At 44.7% G+C, this 17,944-nt stretch overlaps 1 protein-coding gene across 3 annotated transcripts in view; it reads left to right on the top strand.

The window, feature by feature from the left end:
• The window catches only part of LOC118001822 (E3 ubiquitin-protein ligase parkin), a 1,265,989-nt gene that overhangs the window by 1,052,324 nt on the left and 195,721 nt on the right, over positions 1-17,944 (top strand). For all 3 annotated transcript variants that reach the window (XM_034991967.1, XM_034991965.1, XM_034991964.1), the window contains exon 8: positions 13,569-13,630. In XM_034991967.1, coding sequence (XP_034847858.1) covers positions 13,569-13,630 — 62 coding nt within the window. The remainder of the gene's footprint in view (positions 1-13,568; positions 13,631-17,944) is intronic.

The raw sequence follows: 17,944 nt of genomic DNA, 5'->3' as shown, positions 1-17,944 counted from the left end.
TGGTTTTATTCATCAAAGTAATAATGTCTTGAAATTTGATGGTATAAAGTCCTACTGCTAATTTTGAATGCAGCTGCTCAGTCAAGGTATCTTAGTGAGTTTTCCATGGATACGATTAACACTTGGCTCTCGGACTAATTCAGAAATGACTACTTCGGCAGAGAACGTGGAGACCCGGATCAGCGGGGCTTCACCAGAGTGGGAAGGAACTCCTCAAACCTGCTCATGGGTCAAGCCTGCAGATGTGCCCCGCCCTGTTTTGGCTTGTGATTGAAGGTAGTTGTTCAGTGTTGCGCTGCGCTATCTTTGATCACATTGAATCATGATTTACTTTTGATGCCATTTCATTGTGAGCCAGTTTCCTTTCCAAAGTTGTACTTACAGGGAAAATAGAAAGTAACTGTAACTGTCAAGCCTACATTAGGGATTCTAAGCTACAGCCAAGAGAGAAATTAATCCTGAAAGCGTTTCACACCAAACAGCACCAATCTGCAAATTGCAGATTATTTGCGTGTCCTGTGGCCAGTGCCCATGGCACATCAGAGAGGTGAAATCCATTTCAGTTTTTATCCCAAGCCCGGCTGCTCACGGTTTTCCACTGAACCCAAAGGATATCACAACTGCCCGGTGATGATTTGCAAGGAAATTAAAAGGAAAAACAGTGATTGAAGACTCATGTGGCTTTTAATGCTTTTCAAGGGGATATATTTTCCAAATGAGTTTCCTCAACTTCACAGCATGGTTATTGAGGAAATTCAGCACAAGCTTTCCAAAAAAGTTGTACTTCAATTAATCCCCCAAAGGTTTTTTGTTTGTTTGTTTGAGTTTTTTTTAATAGTTATCAGTGACTTTGTGGAAATGATCCACAACTTTATAATGCATTTTCCTGAGGAGATTCCGAATTAGATTGTAAAATAGTCTTATTATATGGAACCGAATGAAAGTAAATGTTGATTATAGATATTAATCAAAGTAAAAACCGCAGTTTAAAAGTTATCCTTTAAAAAAATAGGATTCAATTCTGTCTTCATATGCTTTTGTAAAAATAAATGTCCTTATTCATTTTTAATACCAAACAGGCAATACCAAACTTTTTTTTTAATTTACAATGAGCTCAGATTTTTAGAAAGCAGGTGGGAGAGATGAGTGAGAGTTTAATAGAGAAAATAAGAGAAAAAGCACAAACCTGTACGCATATCATCCGGATAAGCCCAGAATGAGATAACATTCTAAATTCAATGATCAAAGACAACAAAACAGGCGCGCTTTTTTTAATTTTTTATTGTTATGTTAATCACCATACATTACATCATTAGTTTTAGATGAAGTGTTCCATGATTCATTGTTTGTGCATAACACCCAGTGCTCCATGCAGAACGTGCCCTCCTCAATACCCATCACCAGGCTAACCCATCCTCCCACCCCCTCCCCTCTAGAACCCTCAGTTTGTTTTTCAGAGTCCATCGTCTCTCATGGTTCGTCTCCCCCTCCGAATTCCCCCCCTTCATTATTCCCCTCCTGCTATCTTCCTCTTTTTTTTTTCTTAACATATATTGCATTATTTGTTTCAGAGGTACAGATCTGAGATTCAATAGTCTTGCACAATTCACAGCACTCACCATAGCACACACTGTCCCCAATGTCTATCACCCAGCCACCCCATCCCTCCCACCCCCCACCACTCAAGCAACCCTCAGTTTGTTTCCTGAGATTAAGAATTCCTCATATCAGTGAGGTCATATGATACATGTCTTTCTCTGATTGACTTATTTCGCTCAGCATAACACCCTCCAATTCCATTCACGTTGTTGCAAATGGCAAGATCTCATTCCTTTTGATGGCTGCATAATATTCCATTGTATATATATACCACATCTTCTTTATCCATTCATCTGTCAATGGACATCTTGGCTCTTTCCACAGTTTGGCTGTTGTGGACATTGCTGCTATAAACATCGGGGTGCATGCACCTCTTCCGATCCCTACATTTGTATCTTTGGGGTAAATACCCAGTAGTGCAATTGCTGGATCATATGGTTGCTCTATTTTCAACTTTTTGAGGAACCTCCATACTGTTTTCCAGAGTGGCTGCACCAGCTTGCATTCCCACCAACAGTGTAGGAGGGTTCCCCTTTCTCCGCATCCTCACCAACATCTGTCGTTTCCTGACTTCTTAATCTTAGCCATTCTGACTGGTGTGAAGTGGTATCTCATTGAGGTTTTGATTTGGATTTCCCTGATGCCAAGCGATGTTGAGCACTTTTTCATGTGTCTTTTGGCCATTTGGATGACTTCTTTGGAAAAATGTCTGTTCGTGTCTTCTGCCCATTTCTTGATTGGATGATTTGTTCTTTGGGTGTTAAGTTTGATAAGTTCTTTATAGATTTTGGATACTAGCCCTTTATCTGATAGGTCATTTGCAAATATCTTCTCCCATTCTGTCGGTTGTCTTTTGGTTTTGTTGACTAACAAAACAGGCTTTTAAAGTTGGGTCAAGGACGCAAGACAACAGGGAAAGGCCGTCATTGAGGAAGACAGCACAATGTTAAAAAAGCTTTCTAATCCCGGTCTTTCCTGTTTCCTTGAGCAAAGAGAATGTTTCTTTCCCATGTTGGAAAGGACAAAACAGACAATTTCAGAAGGAACCTCTCCATAAGAAAAGTGAGAAGAGAACGAGGAACATGCAAGTATTTTAAGTGCCGTTAGATTTGCAAACATACCCATATACAACCTCAGAGGCACTGCCAGGGGTCTGTGAGCAACCATGAAGAAAGAACAGAGTTCAGAGTTCAGGAGGTGGACTTTTTTTAACTTTTCAAGATGAGGAAACTGCAAAGCAATGAGTTTGATATCAGTTTCGGCCATCAACTGAAAACAAATAAGTGAGCACTTATGAGGTCTATGTGATCATTAAGAGCCAACAGGGATTCACCACGACTGACCATGGAAGCAGTCATGGAGGGGGCGTGGGGCACTCACCATGGATCTTCTTCACTTGGATGGGGTCCCTTGACCCTGGGAGCAAGCGAGCTGGCAGCTGGAGACAGACAGAAGGCACACTGTTGAAGAGTCAGGTACCTTGGAGGAGAGAGAGAAACAGGGCTACTACCATGGGCTAGAGACCAACCTCGTGTCTGGATGAAGGGAGAGGAGGAAAGGGGCAACAAAGAACACAGAGAAGCGAAAGAATGGGGAGAAGAATGGTAAGGGAATCTACAAGTCCAGCAAGAATAGTTTTAAGGAATGCGTGTTGACCCAAGGTCAGACACTACAAGGTGGTGAAAGAGAAGGAGGATGGGGATGGGCCATTGGCAGGAAGTACATCTGTCAGCAAGAGGGGCCCCACCCTAGGCCCCTCCTTGTCCTCCACTCACACCTCAACCCACAAGAGCCCACAGGATCCAAGCCCTTCCTGGGTTCCTGGATACGTGGGGCTTCAGAATTTCCTGCACAAACAGCCCTGAGGTCTTAACTGGCTCTGTCTTCCTGAAGACATCGGCCACAGGGTGACTCGTGGTGGGGGCTGGGCATGCAGCCTGGGCCACACCTGCCAGATGTGTGAGAGGCTCTCTGAGGAGGCAGGAATCTGGGATGAGAGGAACAGACCTACCAGGGGTGTCTGAGAGTTCCAAATCCCCACCTTCCAGATCTTCATATAGGTGTTATTTGTCAAAAGGGTGAAACATATTTTCTAACAGTTTTTTAGTTTGATCTGTGACTTTTAAATATTCAAACAAGTGACATGTTTTTACACTTTCCCTGGGCCAACAGTTAAGGGACAATTCTAGGACAAGTTCTTGGGTCCCAAGTTCAGAGTGGGCATCACAGAACACTTTATCAGTAGGGTGGAAGGAAATCTACCAATGTGATGTCAAATGTAAAATGAAGGAGTGGTGAGAACTCTCCTCTAAGAAGCCTGACCTTGGGCGCCTGGATGGCTCAGTTGGTTAGGCGACTGCCTTCGGCTCAGGTCATGATCCTGGAGTCCCTGGATCGAGTCCCGCATCGGGCTCTCTGCTGGGCAGGGAGCCTGCTTCTCCCTCTGACCCTCCCCCCTCTCATGCGCTCTCTCTCTCTCTCATTCTCTCTGTGTCAAATAAATAAATAAAATCTTTAAAAAAAAAAAAAAAAAGAAGCCTGACCTTGCAAACAGAGTACGTCTGTCAAAGCCTTCTTGGAACCAAGCACCACGAAAGCTCAACCTCAGGCTCCCCAGTATCTGGTCGGGGGTCTGATGCCAAATATATGGGTGAGTGTGACAACAATGAATAAACAGGAGACTTCACTGGTACCACATTTGAACAGGAATATTGCCAACTACAAGCTCGAATCTAAGAATAGAGGGAAGGAAAATAAACATCTGGATGCTTCCTGTAAATTTTCAAATATATATTACAGATTATTGCAGGCAGATGGGTATTTGCCCCAGGAGAGAGAAGGCTAATAAAGGCTTAAAAGGATTGGATATGACCTCTATCACTCCAAAGCTACAACTAGTATCTAGAAAGATCCTTTTGACCACAAGAATGCCTCATTATTAGAATGGAATTCTTTGGCTGATCCTCTGGTCCTCTGGCCCATGTCACCAAACGAAGTCTTGAGACAGGGTCTGAAATGCTGCTGTAGGTAACACTGTGGAGAGAATTCTGGACTGACAGAGGGGTTCATCTAGGGATAGTAACAGCTAAGAATTGTTTTAAAATGAAGACATTTCATTCTTGAATACATGACTATGAATTACATCAATCTATCTTTGATCATTGAAGAAATTAAATGCCAGTCCATAAAATATAGGAGTTAGATCGGATGGTCATTGATATAAGCAAAATCATCAGATAGCATTTGGAAGTTGTGTGGCTGTCTGAGGGAAGATATTTTGACATTTCCACAGTGGTCTGAGTGGTTGCCCGTCAAGGTGGCCCCAAACTGAACCCACTCAGCCGACCTGACCTTTGTCTTCCACTTAGAACTCTACTGTCGCTGAAAATCAGCTTTGTTTTGACAAGACCAGTAGGAAGTAGAGCATTTAAAGAACCCTTTCTTGCTCGAGTAGTGACATGTTAATATTTTGTGTTCAAAAATTAAACCTTGCATTTAAAATATGAAATAATTCATTTCTGAGATTTTACAAAACTGGCCCAAGGGCAAATAGACTTTCTCTCATAGGTCCTTAAATTAACGCTGCACAGGCTTGCAAAGTCATCTGTTTTCCAGTGCTCTTGTGTGTGAGAACCAGAAGGCAACGGCTTTTCCCCCTTAACTTATGTAATCATTCAGCGCATATTTATTGAGTATTACCCTCGTGCTGGACACAGTTCCCAGGTCCTAGATGAAGCTGTGAGTAAGTGCCTGTTCTCATGGAGTCTGTGTTCGGGGTGGGAAAAGCAGATATTAACAAATAATTAAACGCAACAGAAATTGTGATAGGCACCACACATCTGAGCCTGAAAAATGTTCTTGGTTTTTTGGTTTTTGTTTTTTTAAGAGAGGGAGGGCAGAAGGGGCAGAGAGAGAGAGAGGGAGAGAGAGAGATTCTTAACACAGGGCTTGATCTCACAACCCTGAGATCATGACCTGAGCTAAAATCAAGAATCAGATGTTTAACCGACTAAGCCACCCAGGCTCCCCTAAAGATGCTTTTTAATTCAATTTAATTAGTTGCCATTGATAGAAGCTTTGTGTGGCAACACATTCACATTATCTTTTTTGGAAAATACAATGATATGCAGTATGGATATAAAGACTGGCTCTCCCACCAAAGAAAGCCCATGGTCCTACTCCCTTTTTGTTAATTTTTCCAGTCACTCCACGATGCACACTTTTAACTTCTAAAATTTTGTGTTGCTTTTGTTTTGCTGTTGTGCGTAGATTTTTGGTGTCTTTATGGTAGCATATTTTCTCCCCCAAACACAAGAAGTGTGTTCAAGTTAAACAGACTTGAACTTATTATAAGTTTGAGGATTAAAATAATGCGGCATATGAAATTCTGAACTTACAGCATCTTTATATGCAAAATCTAATAGTCATTTTTGTTAAATCATCATGACAGGGCAGAAAGTAGTTTGCAATGCATGGAGTCTGGGATTTAGAGGTAGAATTTCAGGGTAGAATTGTCAGTTAGCTCTGTCATTTGCTTCACTCACAACGTGGGTGACAAAAGGCAAGTAGCCTTTAATATTACAAAGCAGCCACCAGTAAAAAAAAAAGAGCTCCCTCCACCTCCTGCAACAACAACGACAAAAAAAAGATCAGCTCTGGTTCAACAGAATTATGAGTCGTCAGTTCTCTTCTTTGACATCTTTGTGGAATATTTGTTTTTAAACCACAGCTTGTTTGCCGTAATCATCCATCTGTTGATTATATACGCAAGTGATGCCCTTACTGTGTGTTACGGCTGACTCAGAAGGCTAAGCAGAAGGTACATTAAACGGTTGCTAACTGTCCCTTTTGTCAAAAATTTGAGTCAGTTTCCCTTTTGCATATTTAGATAATTGGATGTGCCTGGAGATCGGGGGCTTCAGTTATTTTTCCTGATTGCCTCTATTCATTCACTTTGTAAATATAGATATGTAAAGGATGCAATTCAAAATGACCAGTGAGATAAAAAATACTTTCCACCAAGTTTAAAGGTAAAAACATGTCATAAGGTTTTATGATATCAAATAAAAATATCAAATTGCTTATTAATCACTTGAGGTTATTGGAGTGAGTAAATGAATAAATGAATTAATAAAAGGCAACACACTTAAAGCCTTAAATGTATACTAACCATGCTTTTCTAAGCATGAATGATCATGTGAACATATATATGTGTGTATATATACATGTACTTTATAAACACACACATATATATACTTGATAATCTATTGTTTTTCAGCATATTGTCCTAATAATCCCAAATATGTCATTGGATCCTGGGCTGCTTTAGCGAAATTGGCCTCTAAATACCGAGGGTTCATGCAACAAGGATTTTCTGGGAGGACAGCAGAACAACCATCTCAAGCACAGTGTGACACATTAAGTGCCTCTCCTCTCCAGAGACTCTCAAAATAGCATCTACCATTCCCTAAAAGCCCACCGCGTACAAGGAACTCTACTAGGTGATTTATATACAAACACGTAGATACCCACACACATTGTTGACAGCAAACCCTTAGTTAAATATTCCTGCTCCCGTTTTTACAAGTAGGAAGTGAAGGCTTTAGAGCTGATGCAGTGTCTTTGGCTCAAGAATGCACAGCTGGTAGTGGTGGAGATGAACAGTCACTTCATTTCCTTCTCCTGTTCTTCCTTTGTCATTACTTCTCATTTCCTCCTGGGCCGGAGACATGGGAGTGGGAGGAGGGGGACAGGCTGGGACTGAGAGTGCCACCCCCCCACCCCTGCACGTGGGGTAAAGAGACTGTAGACTCTGCCTGTGGGGGAGGTGGCAGAGGGGGATCACAGGACAGGGACAACCAGGGAGATACCTCTTGTCTGGACACCAGTCGCTCTTCTCCAGACAGTTCAGGAAGGACCCCACATCCCGATATGCATGCCCACACCTCACGCATTCTTGATTTTAGACACGTTCTTCATTCACAGGAGTGTGACCATTTAGTCTGTTCTTTCAACCCAGCTAGATTGGCAGTCTTCACATGCAATATGACACTTCTTCTTCTATGTGACATCCAAAATCGTTCTGGATGCAACACTGCCACTTAGTTGGTTTCCTCAGCAATTCTTTCTCAAGGAAAGACGACAAAGACTGATTCAAATGCCTGGCATTGTGCATCTTCTTCTATTCGGTGTTTCTCCCCCTAAACCATTATCTAATATGTTTTCCAAGCAAGCTAGAGCTTCCCATTTGCCCTCCCAAAACAAGTCATGGTTTTTACCTTCTGATCTGCCAAGACTAGAGAAAGTGATAGGGTCCCCACCCCATCAACTGCGAAACCCACCATCTGAGACTCTTGGGATTTTTACTTGGTCAGTCACCTGCTAAAGCCAACATATTCCGGAATTTCTTCTGATAAGGGAAATGGCTCAGTATCTAACCTTCATGTCTCTTTCTGTCTGTTTTTTGACCCCTCCGACAATCTCTGCCTTGTAATCTGTAGTTCATTGAAATGGCCATCGGAAGGTGCCCACCGGTTTGCGGTTCCAGTGGCTTGCGCTCCACATTGGCAGGTCTAGCTCTCACTGGCTGGATTTGGCTGCCTCTCAAGATTTCAGGGTGACATCAGTTCCCTGATGGGTCTAAGAAAAGTTGCTGGTTTTCAGTTTGCCCAGATTTTCCTGCTGTGAGGATGGGGGTCATAACTCCCAATCCGTTCACACATCAGAGCCAAAAAAAGAAGGCTTGACCATTATTTCTTTAGACAGTAGATCACATAGCAATCGTTTCAAGTAGCCACTTCCCTTTTAAATACAGGAAATTTTTACAAGAAGTATGAGCAGCCATCAATGGACGTGGAAACGCCGTGAAAATCATTAGCAATACATTCACTTCCTAATCTTTTGGTCATCCTGTGTTCCTTTCACATACATTCAAAACTGCTGCTGGAGATAGAGATGGGGATTATTCTTGGTAAAAGGACTTGGCGGTGGGAGTAACCGATTTATCCAGGAGCACAGAGCCAGCTAGTTAACATGGAACTAGAGCTTCCATCCAGGCCATGACTGCAGGAACTTTTTTATAAGGCATGAAACCCCCAATTTTGGTATTTCCCTTCTGGAATCCCTATCTCCAGTTGCTATTTTCAAGTGGTGGTGATGGCTGAAAGCTTTTCCTCAGAGACAATTAGAGGAAAGGAGAAAGGAAGAGAAGGTACTAACTCTATGCTCAAGGCCGGATTTTTGCTGAATATTTAAAGGGAAAACTTGAATCTTTCCTTGGTTTGAAGTGAACATGCCGCAGAGCGGCAGATCATGAAGAGAGTGAGTGGGTGGTAAGTTGGGCCTACTAGGGGCTGAGTGGGGACAGGGTGTGATGCATGAAGAGTGAGCCCTGTTTTGAGAAAGAGGTGCCCTTTCCCCTTCTAGTCTGGAGGAGTAGAGAGGGATAGATACGGGGGGTCTGATTGGGAGGGGATGTGAAATTCGGGATTGGTGCACTTGAAAGCTACCAGCTGCATTCTCTGGAAGCCAAGTCCGAGGCAGGGGGTAAACTACTGGTGTTTATTGGGATGGCACCTGGGAAAGGGGGGAGGGGCAGATTGGGCAGAGTAAGGAGTCACACTGTCATTCAGGCCTGACAGAGCCTGGGAGCAAATGCAGCCCATGGTGGCTAGGCGGTCCCCCTCCCTGTCCTGGGCAGCAGGTTGGGGTCCCTGGAACGCATGACCTCAGATGAGGCAGCTGTCTGCAGCTGAGGGCCCAGCTCTATCACCGTCGTGCGACAGCTCGGCCACGGTCCTTCCTTGTGGGGCGCCGGGGCCCTCACCTCCACATTCACAAGAGCTTTACACCTGGGTCAGGTGAGCTCTTATTGCACTAGAGGTTAATTAAGAAGGACGGTGATGGTTTGGAGAGTCCCCAAGGGTGGTGAGAGAGGTGCTGGCCAAAGAAAAGTGAAGGGCCAGCCATAGCCAGGAGCCTGGCCAGGAGAGGGCCCCAAAGCAGCACCGTACTCAGCAGGGACACTGTGTTGGGTAGATGGCGTGATTTCTGCTAGACTTCTAGCCCTGCTTGCTGCACTAGCAGTGACTGGCTAGACTGGACCTGGAGAAAGAAAAGCAGGTGCAGGGTCCTGGGGAGCATGAGAGGTGAGAGGTCAGAAAAGGCCACTTCACCAATAAGCAATAAGCAAAGCACCTCCGTGGCTGGAGGTCGGAGAAGAGGCCTCTGGGAGGAGAGAAGGGGAGGGTAGAGCAGGAGCCCCTCCCAGGTGCCACTGTTGCCCCACTGGGTGACCATGAGCACATGGCAGGGGACTCATCCACTGTGGGCATGGCTGATACCATGATGACAAGACAGCCACCCATCCCTACACTTGTCACCTTTGCATCTCAGCAGCAGGTGACAGAAAATAAAGGACATGAGGTGTAGGGTACATTCGAAGATGATTTCACTCTGGAGAAAATATAGTGTGAGGAGGGCACGGGGGTGAAAACAGGCTGCAGTTTCACGCAGGGCCGCCCCAAACACTCTCACTGAGAAGGTGACATTTGAGAAAGGACTTGAAGGAGGAGCCCTCCGTGCAGATGTCGGGGCCAAGAGCTCTCCGGAGAGAGGGAGCGGCAAGTGCAAATGGCTGGAGACATTAGATATTTATTTATTTATTTGAGACAGACTGAGAACACGAGCAGGAGAGGCAGGGGGAGAGGGAGAGAGAGACTTCACACTGAGCAGGGAGCCCGTCACGGGGCTCGATCCCACAACACTGACATCATGACCTGAGCCGAAACCAAGAGTGGGAGACTCAATGGAGTATGCCTCCCAGGCTTGCCACCACGGGCACATTTTAATAGGAGCCTTTTCTCTGTCATTTTGAGAAAAGATCTCCCCTCGGGGACCTGAGGGCAGAGGATGCTGGGCACCGTGAGGATTCGACTGGTCCAAGTAGACAACCGTGGCTCCAGAAGACGACCCATTGCCATGCGCGTGTAGGCTATGTGTGAGGAATTTGGAGAAAGCAAGAGTGCAGCACCACCGTTAACAACACTGTCCATGCAGTCCTCCTATGCCAGGCTCTTTCTTCCTCCTGGTGCCTCCCCCCCTCCTCCTCACACTACTGAATTCCGTGCGTGTCTTGTGTTTCTAGTTTTGTGATTTTGAAACTCGCCTTCACACAAAGTTTGCGTCTGTCCATTTCCCACACTGATGTTCCTGTGGCGACCACAGTTACAGGTGCCCCTCCTGTGGTCTCTTAAATATCTTGACCCCCTCGCACGTCTTCCCTTCTAACTAATGCCATATCTGTCCTTGTTTATTATATTTTGTTCCACCTACCAGGTGTGCCAGGTAATTATCTAGTCTTCTGTGAAAGATGTTTACATTGGAACTCTCATTGACATCAATCCTTGAAGTTACATCTTAGGAGAATGTTAGAATACAAATCCTGAAAACAGGCTAATTTTAAATTCTGGTTCTTATTTTACCTGGCATTAAAGTAAGTCAAATCAGTTTTTCTCAAATTTGAGGGATGTGAAGAACAACGTTTTTTAAAAATCCTCTAAAATCAATAAGGTTGAATAAAACTATTTCGCAAAATAATCTCTCTTAAATCTATCTAGATATAAATTTAGACATAAACATTTTATGCTTATACAACTGGAAGGCCCAAATGAAAATCAGTACATTAAATATAAATAAAAGAACAAAACCAAAAGCATTCCAGTCAAATTCTGTGAATTTCATATCGCAGATGTTGGCATTTTGCTGAAACTAAATTGTTGCCTGGGATGCAACCAAGGCCCTGGCTGGTTGGCCAGGTTCCCCTGAACTGCGCGTGCCCACATCGCTGTACCCATGGTGCCTCTCCCACGTGAACCTCCTACACTTGGTGCCAGTCCGCGGGCCCCCCGCTTATTGGAAATGCACGCCTGGAATTCTGCCTTGGCTCTTTCCTTATGGGTTTCACAGAACCTCTTCTTCCCAAGATGATCTAAAATTCTAGCACCAAGATGAGGCTGAACTTCCACCATAGTTCTTAGTTGAATTGTGGCCAACCGAATGATCCAGCATGACTTCTCCTAACTGTTTAGATAATTATCAGAATAGCAATTCTGATATGAACGTCTCAAAAAGAACCTTCAGACCACATGTCCGTGGCATCCAGTTGGACAAACACAGTTCTAATGTCAAGGATCTAGCTTCCCTTCTTTATAGCATTGGACGTGCCGGAGGCAATTAACATACTGTGTTTTCCACCAAAATATTCATCTAAGGATTTTCATTTATTTTCTTGGTCTACTATCAGATGGTGACATTGCCTGTTTAGATTTTGTTTATATTTTTAAAACTCTTTTGTACTACTTTGGTAAGCATTTGTAAACCACTCTTGCAAGGTCTGAAATGTTATTGTGTCAAAGACAATGTCAATAATAACATCAAACAGCAAAACCGTGTTTCAGCCTTTTACATGACCACAGAATTTCTGAATTGGAACAGACCCTGTCAAATTCATCTCTACAGTATCCTGCAGAAATAGTCATTTAGCCTGTGTCTGAAAACCTACAGTTAGTAGCTCATCAGGCAATGTATTCCATTTTTAAGTTAGAAATTTCTTACTTTTGAACCGAAGTCTACTGATGTCATTTTTGCCTCTTAGTTTTTTGGGGTTTTTTTAAGATTTTATTTATTCATTTAACAGAGAGAGAGAACACAAGTAGGCAGAGTGGCAGGCAGAGAAAGAAGGAGAAGCAGGCTCCCCGCCGAGCAGGGAGCCCATGGGGGGCTCCATCCCAGGACCCTGGGATCATGACCTGAGCCGAAGGCAGACGCTTAACCGACTGAGCCACCCAGGCACCCCTGCCTCTTAGTTTTAATCCTACCTTCTAGAATAAAACACAAATCTAATCTCTCTTGCAAAGGATAACTCCTTCACCTCCGTGAAGATGACACCTCCCTCCTTCCTCAGCCTGCCCTCCCCAGACAGACGTCCTCTCCTCGGTACTTTATTCTTACATCACAAGGCTGAGTAACATGAACGACAGCAAGTGATTGCTTTGGTGCATTTTGCATACAACCCAATTCCTTAGTAGAAGCCTCAACAGATTATGTAATCCATAGATTGTATCTAAGAAGTGAGCTTTTATATCAATTTTTGTTACCAGAGTTAATATTATAAATGACTACAAACTAATACATACAATTTTTCAGTTAAAAGGACAGGGATCGAACATAATTAAATTATGACTAAGCATGTACCGGCATGCATACATATAATTTATTTACTTATTTCTGTTTACAACTGGAGGAAGAAAATGGGAAAGCCTAAAGAGGCTCTTACCGGCCGGGTAGAGTGGAAGGTCATGGGCACCCCGACTATCCTGGCTCTCTTCCCAGGTCCTTTCCATAAGAACCCCTTTCCAAACCGAAAGACAGGATCCTTCTAGCCTTGACAGAGCCTCCTGGAAGAACCAGGCAAGGTTCTAAACTACAACCAAATCCCGTGAAGATGCCATATCCAGCTGCCCCGTCTTCCTTCTTAGTTCTCTGTGTGCAGCACCCTCCCCCCCAGAGCGAGGAAACAGGATGTGGTAAATAAGCACAGTGAACCTATACTCACCACCTCTCCCACTCCAGCCCCACAGAATCCTGGCTCTCTGTGAGGGACAAGTGACGTGCTGGGGAGAAATAACATGGTGGCCTAAAGCCCCACAAAGGCCGGGTCACCATCAGGAGGGAGAAAAGGCTTGGCTGCGCTCACCTGCTCCTTCCCAGTGTCACAGTGGGGGACCAGACGGCAGCCGCAGTGCCCTCCAAGGTGTGGCCTTTGAGTAGTTGCTTAGAATGTGTTGTGCAGGTGGGGGTCTGCGTCCCCCCCAACAACACCTGACGCTGCTAGTCATACGTGCATGTAAGAACCCATTACCGCACCGAATGGGACTAACGCATTTGTGATTCATTCTGTTCTCCAACAGCTGGCTGCCCCAACTCCTTGATTAAAGAGCTCCATCACTTCAGGATTCTTGGAGAAGAGCAGGTGAGTGGGCCTCTCAAAGGCAGTGACAGCGTGTCACGAAAGATAGACACTAATGAGACAGTTTGGGCTCTCTCCAGGGAGGCAGAGTGTGTCTCCTGACCCTTGGTGCCCTAAAACGGGGAAGAAAGCCACGCTGCAGATATGTGTGAGGACACTCTTTTCCTCTTCTATCCATCAGACCTGAGAGGTTGTTCATTGGTACATCTGCTATCTGCCAGAGCATTTCATCTCAGGATGCTGGTGGTAAGCAGGGACAACGTGGTGGCAGGAGAGGCAACAAGTTAGTGTCCGGACACATGATGGGTAAGAGACCAGGCGCCACAGACGGCCCTGACGTGATGTCTGCGGGTGAGGGCGCCAGCCCCTCTCACCAGACCTTTGCACGGTGTGCACCTTCTCCGTATCTCACTGCAACTGCTTTCTCTACGGATACAAACGTGTGACGTATATACATACAAAGGATGGCCCATTAAAAGTAGATTACTTCAGTACTGTGGTGCTCGGTGACATGTCAGATTTTAAAGGGATGTGCTAAGTAAATAATTCAGGGTGCCGAATTACACACACACAACACACACACACACGTGCGTGTGCGCTTTGCCTGCGTACAAATAAATTTCTTAATCTTTGTATAGAATTACAGCTTCCATAGTATTATGTGAAATCTTGATGTCAAGTTATTCTTGAAATACTCACACCAAACTTGGGGCGTGACCTACCTCACCCTCTCTTACTGGTTTTTACCCCCAAAGGTCATCTTTGTCACATCTGACCAGGAGCGTGCAAAGGGAGATGAGTTTTGTCGATGAGTTTGTGGTGGGGGTGTTTTTCTTTGGTATGTGTATGTTGCAAAGTTGGACGCCTGTGTCCATTATTAGATTAAAAACAGAAAGGAGCTAATTGGGGGAGGATAAAAAACTAGAATTATTTCCAATTCCTTGATTTAACAGATTTCAGAATGTCTCCTTTGTGTTTTCATACTGCCAATTCCAGAATTCAGCAGGCATAAGTGTTTATTCAAATATAAGCAAAATCAGTTACCCTCCATTGCAGGTAAGAGTTAATAACTGACTCCCTCAAACATACCTATTTAGGAAAACACATGCATCTCCCAGCCATTTTCCTGTGAAAGCCTGAGAGATTTCTTAAAGTAAGAATTACTGATTGTTGCCCTGACATTTCCACTCAGAATAATGGAGCCTTCTCTTCTAACTTGTACCAATATTTGCAAATTATTTCCCTATTTGTGTTAGAGTCATTGGTGATTAGTAGGGAAAGAAGCCAACTATAATCATCTTAGATTTGCATACAAGTCAGGCCACTTTGCATTCTCCTAGAAATTTAATCGAGCCATAATCAAAATCAATATTACTCTGATTAGTTGTGCAACATGGGAACAGGGTGCACAGCAGTATTGATCTTTATTCCCCCCCCCCCAAAAAAAAAAACACTTTTCCTTCCTTCCTTCTTTCCTTTCATTCAGCAGATACTCACTGAGCACCTCCTCAGGTGCTATATGCCATTCTCGTTTATCGGGATATAGGAGTGAAAAAGGAATACCCATCAGTGGAAAACCGTTATGCTATATACACACAGACATGTTCAATATACATTATGCTAGGTGGTTATTATGGCCATGGAGAAAAATAAAACCAAAAAGGGGGTAGTGGTAACAGGCAGAAGAGGTGAATTTTCTATAAGGTGGTCAGGAAGAACCTCACTGAGCAGGTGATTTGTGAGTGAGGACCTGAAAGGAGTGCAGGAAAGCATCCTGGTGACGTCTGGAAAAGGAGCTTTCCAGATAGAGAATAAAGCGAGTACAGAAGTTCTGATATGACCCTCTGTAATGCTCATTTCACGCAAAAAGCATTATGAAATACGAGGTGTGGTTGGAGTAAGGTAGGAAGAAATCCAGGAGAGTGCACTGGAAGCCAAAGGCAGGAAGCATTTCTAGGAAGGAAGGCTGATCATCCGTGCTCCATGAGACCAAGCAGGCGCCGGGTGAGAAATGAACATTGGAATTCGAAACTTGGAGGTCCTTGGTGGCCTTGACCAGGGGATGGCGGGGCTGAAGGCCTGCCTGAATTGGGTTCATGTGCAGAAAAGGAAGAGGAATGGGAGAGAGCAAATACTGGTGACTTCTTTTTTAAGGAATTCAGCTGTAAAGGAAAGCCAAGAATGAGGCAGCTGGGGTGGGGGAATGTGGAATCAAGATCCTTTTCTTTTTTTACAGGAAAAGCTGAGGCATGTTGATGGGCCAATGGGAGTGACTCTGTAGAAGAGTAGGGGGTTGGTGATGCAGGGGAGAGGAGAGACCGTCGGGAACAACATCCTGGCTCACAGCCGCTGAGTAGAGGCTCCACCTGAGACACGAGTAGGGACGGCTCAGCCTGGTGGCAGTGGGGATGGCTGAATATGCAGGGTGGTTGCTACTGCTGTCCCTCTTTTCTCAGTGAAATGGGAGGGACAGCTGGCAGCTGAGAGCACACATGGGGGCAGAGCCTTCCAGGGAGATGAAAGGATAGTGAAATCGTCACTTAGGAGGGTAGGGAGTAATAAACTTGGGAAAGGAATGAGTTTGGAGCGAGATCCGTGAGCCTGGTGTCTTTCTGTCACATTCAACTATATAGGCACAGATGCAGAAAACAGAGAGCTGGGTTCAACCCGGAGTTTGGTTTTCAGCTAGGAGAGCGGAGAGGTGGGATGGGAAGAGACTGGGTGGGAAAGGTAGTTGGTCAGTGGTTGGTTCCAGGTCCCAGTGGGTCCAAAGAGTTTTGGGAATTTAAGGACTAGCAAGGTTTAGCTGGAAAAGCAGGTGTTGGCTGAAGAATGGGATCCTTGACATTGAGATTGTGGAGGCATGCAGGGACTGGCAATGGTGGGGCCAGGGGAGGGCTGGGAGTGCTGATGGCCGAGTTAGGATAGAGGAAAAGTTGACTGCAGAAGTTGAGGTCACGGACTCAGGAAGCCAGGGTGTCGGAAGTGTGGCCCATGTGGACATTTAGACCCTCCAGAATTACCACCAGAGCCAATTTGGAGAGAGTTCTGTTGAGTCACAAACTGAAGCTTCGAGAAATGTGGTCAGGAGGGAGCAGGGAGAGAGTGCGGGGGCGGGGGGGGGGGGGAGATGGGGGGGAGGGAGGTGGGGCTCCGGAGCTGCCTGCAGATGGAGAAAGAGCACCCAGTGGAGCCTGATGGTTCGAAATTCAAGGCTGGAGGATTGGTTTCAGGAGAGAAGAGAACTGTTCGACTTGGAGCATTGTGGAGCAATGCTTGGTAGTACAAAGTGTGCAGAGAACATGTGAGGGAGCTTCCGAGGAAGTGGTGTCCCAGGGCAGGAGCCAGTTTCAGGGAGGGAAGAACGGGAGAAGGACCCTGGGAGTGGTTTGAAGTCACAGGGGCGGGAGTCGGGAAAGCTCAAGGACAAAAAGGGCAAAGGGGTGCACAGAGCCGCATGTGGGGGTGGGGTCAGACTGGAGAATGACAGGGGAGCCAGGGACTGCTTTGGGGACTGATATAAATTGGATGTGTCAGTCTGGGACATTTCTATCCTGATGATACATGACAGAAACTGGTGGCCTCAGGGCAGATGGTGCTGAGGCTCTGGAGAGAAAGCTGAGCGGTCCAGCCCCACTGCTCCTGCGGGTTGGAGTAGGGCGGCCGCTCCCTCTCCAGGAGCTGATGAAACATTCAGGCTCTCTATGGATGCTGGAGGCAACTTTTATCACTTGACAAAATGAAATTTTATATTAATATGTGTTACAAGTGCCCTTGGACACATCATTTCAGTCCCTCACTAATGTGGCTTTTCCATTTGTAGAAAAGGAAGAGAAATGGTCAGCCATCTCTTAGAATTTTTGGAAATAAATAGGATTGCAAAGTGACTTGCAAATAGTAAGTGCTACACTAAAATGTTTCTGATTTAAATACTATTTACATTATTTATACTCAATCACTAGATTGAACTAGTAGCAACAAGGTAGGCAATGAAGTTAAGTGTGATGTGCACCTAAAAGTGAACTGGTAAGATGAACGCAGATACTGGTTAATTTCTGAATCCACTGCTGGATGGTGGAGATGCTTATTGGTCATCTAATTTCTTCATATGTGATTCCTTTCCATTTTCATCAGCCCCTAATAGGCACTTGATTTTTGAGATCTAGATTAAAAATAAATCATTACACACTATAAATAATTTACCTTCCTAAAATAAAAATACAATTAAAACTCCTTGGAATTTAACATATAACCCATTTACATTAGCTTCTTGGCCCCATGACTTGTGTTTATAATTCACATTCATAAAGCACCTTT

This window comes from Mirounga leonina, unplaced genomic scaffold (assembly GCF_011800145.1).
Source record: "Mirounga leonina isolate KUSES-001 unplaced genomic scaffold, KU_Mleo_1.0 Mir_54, whole genome shotgun sequence".
Classification (NCBI taxonomy): Eukaryota; Metazoa; Chordata; class Mammalia; order Carnivora; family Phocidae; genus Mirounga; species Mirounga leonina.
This window is presented reverse-complemented; position numbering and strand designations above follow the sequence as displayed.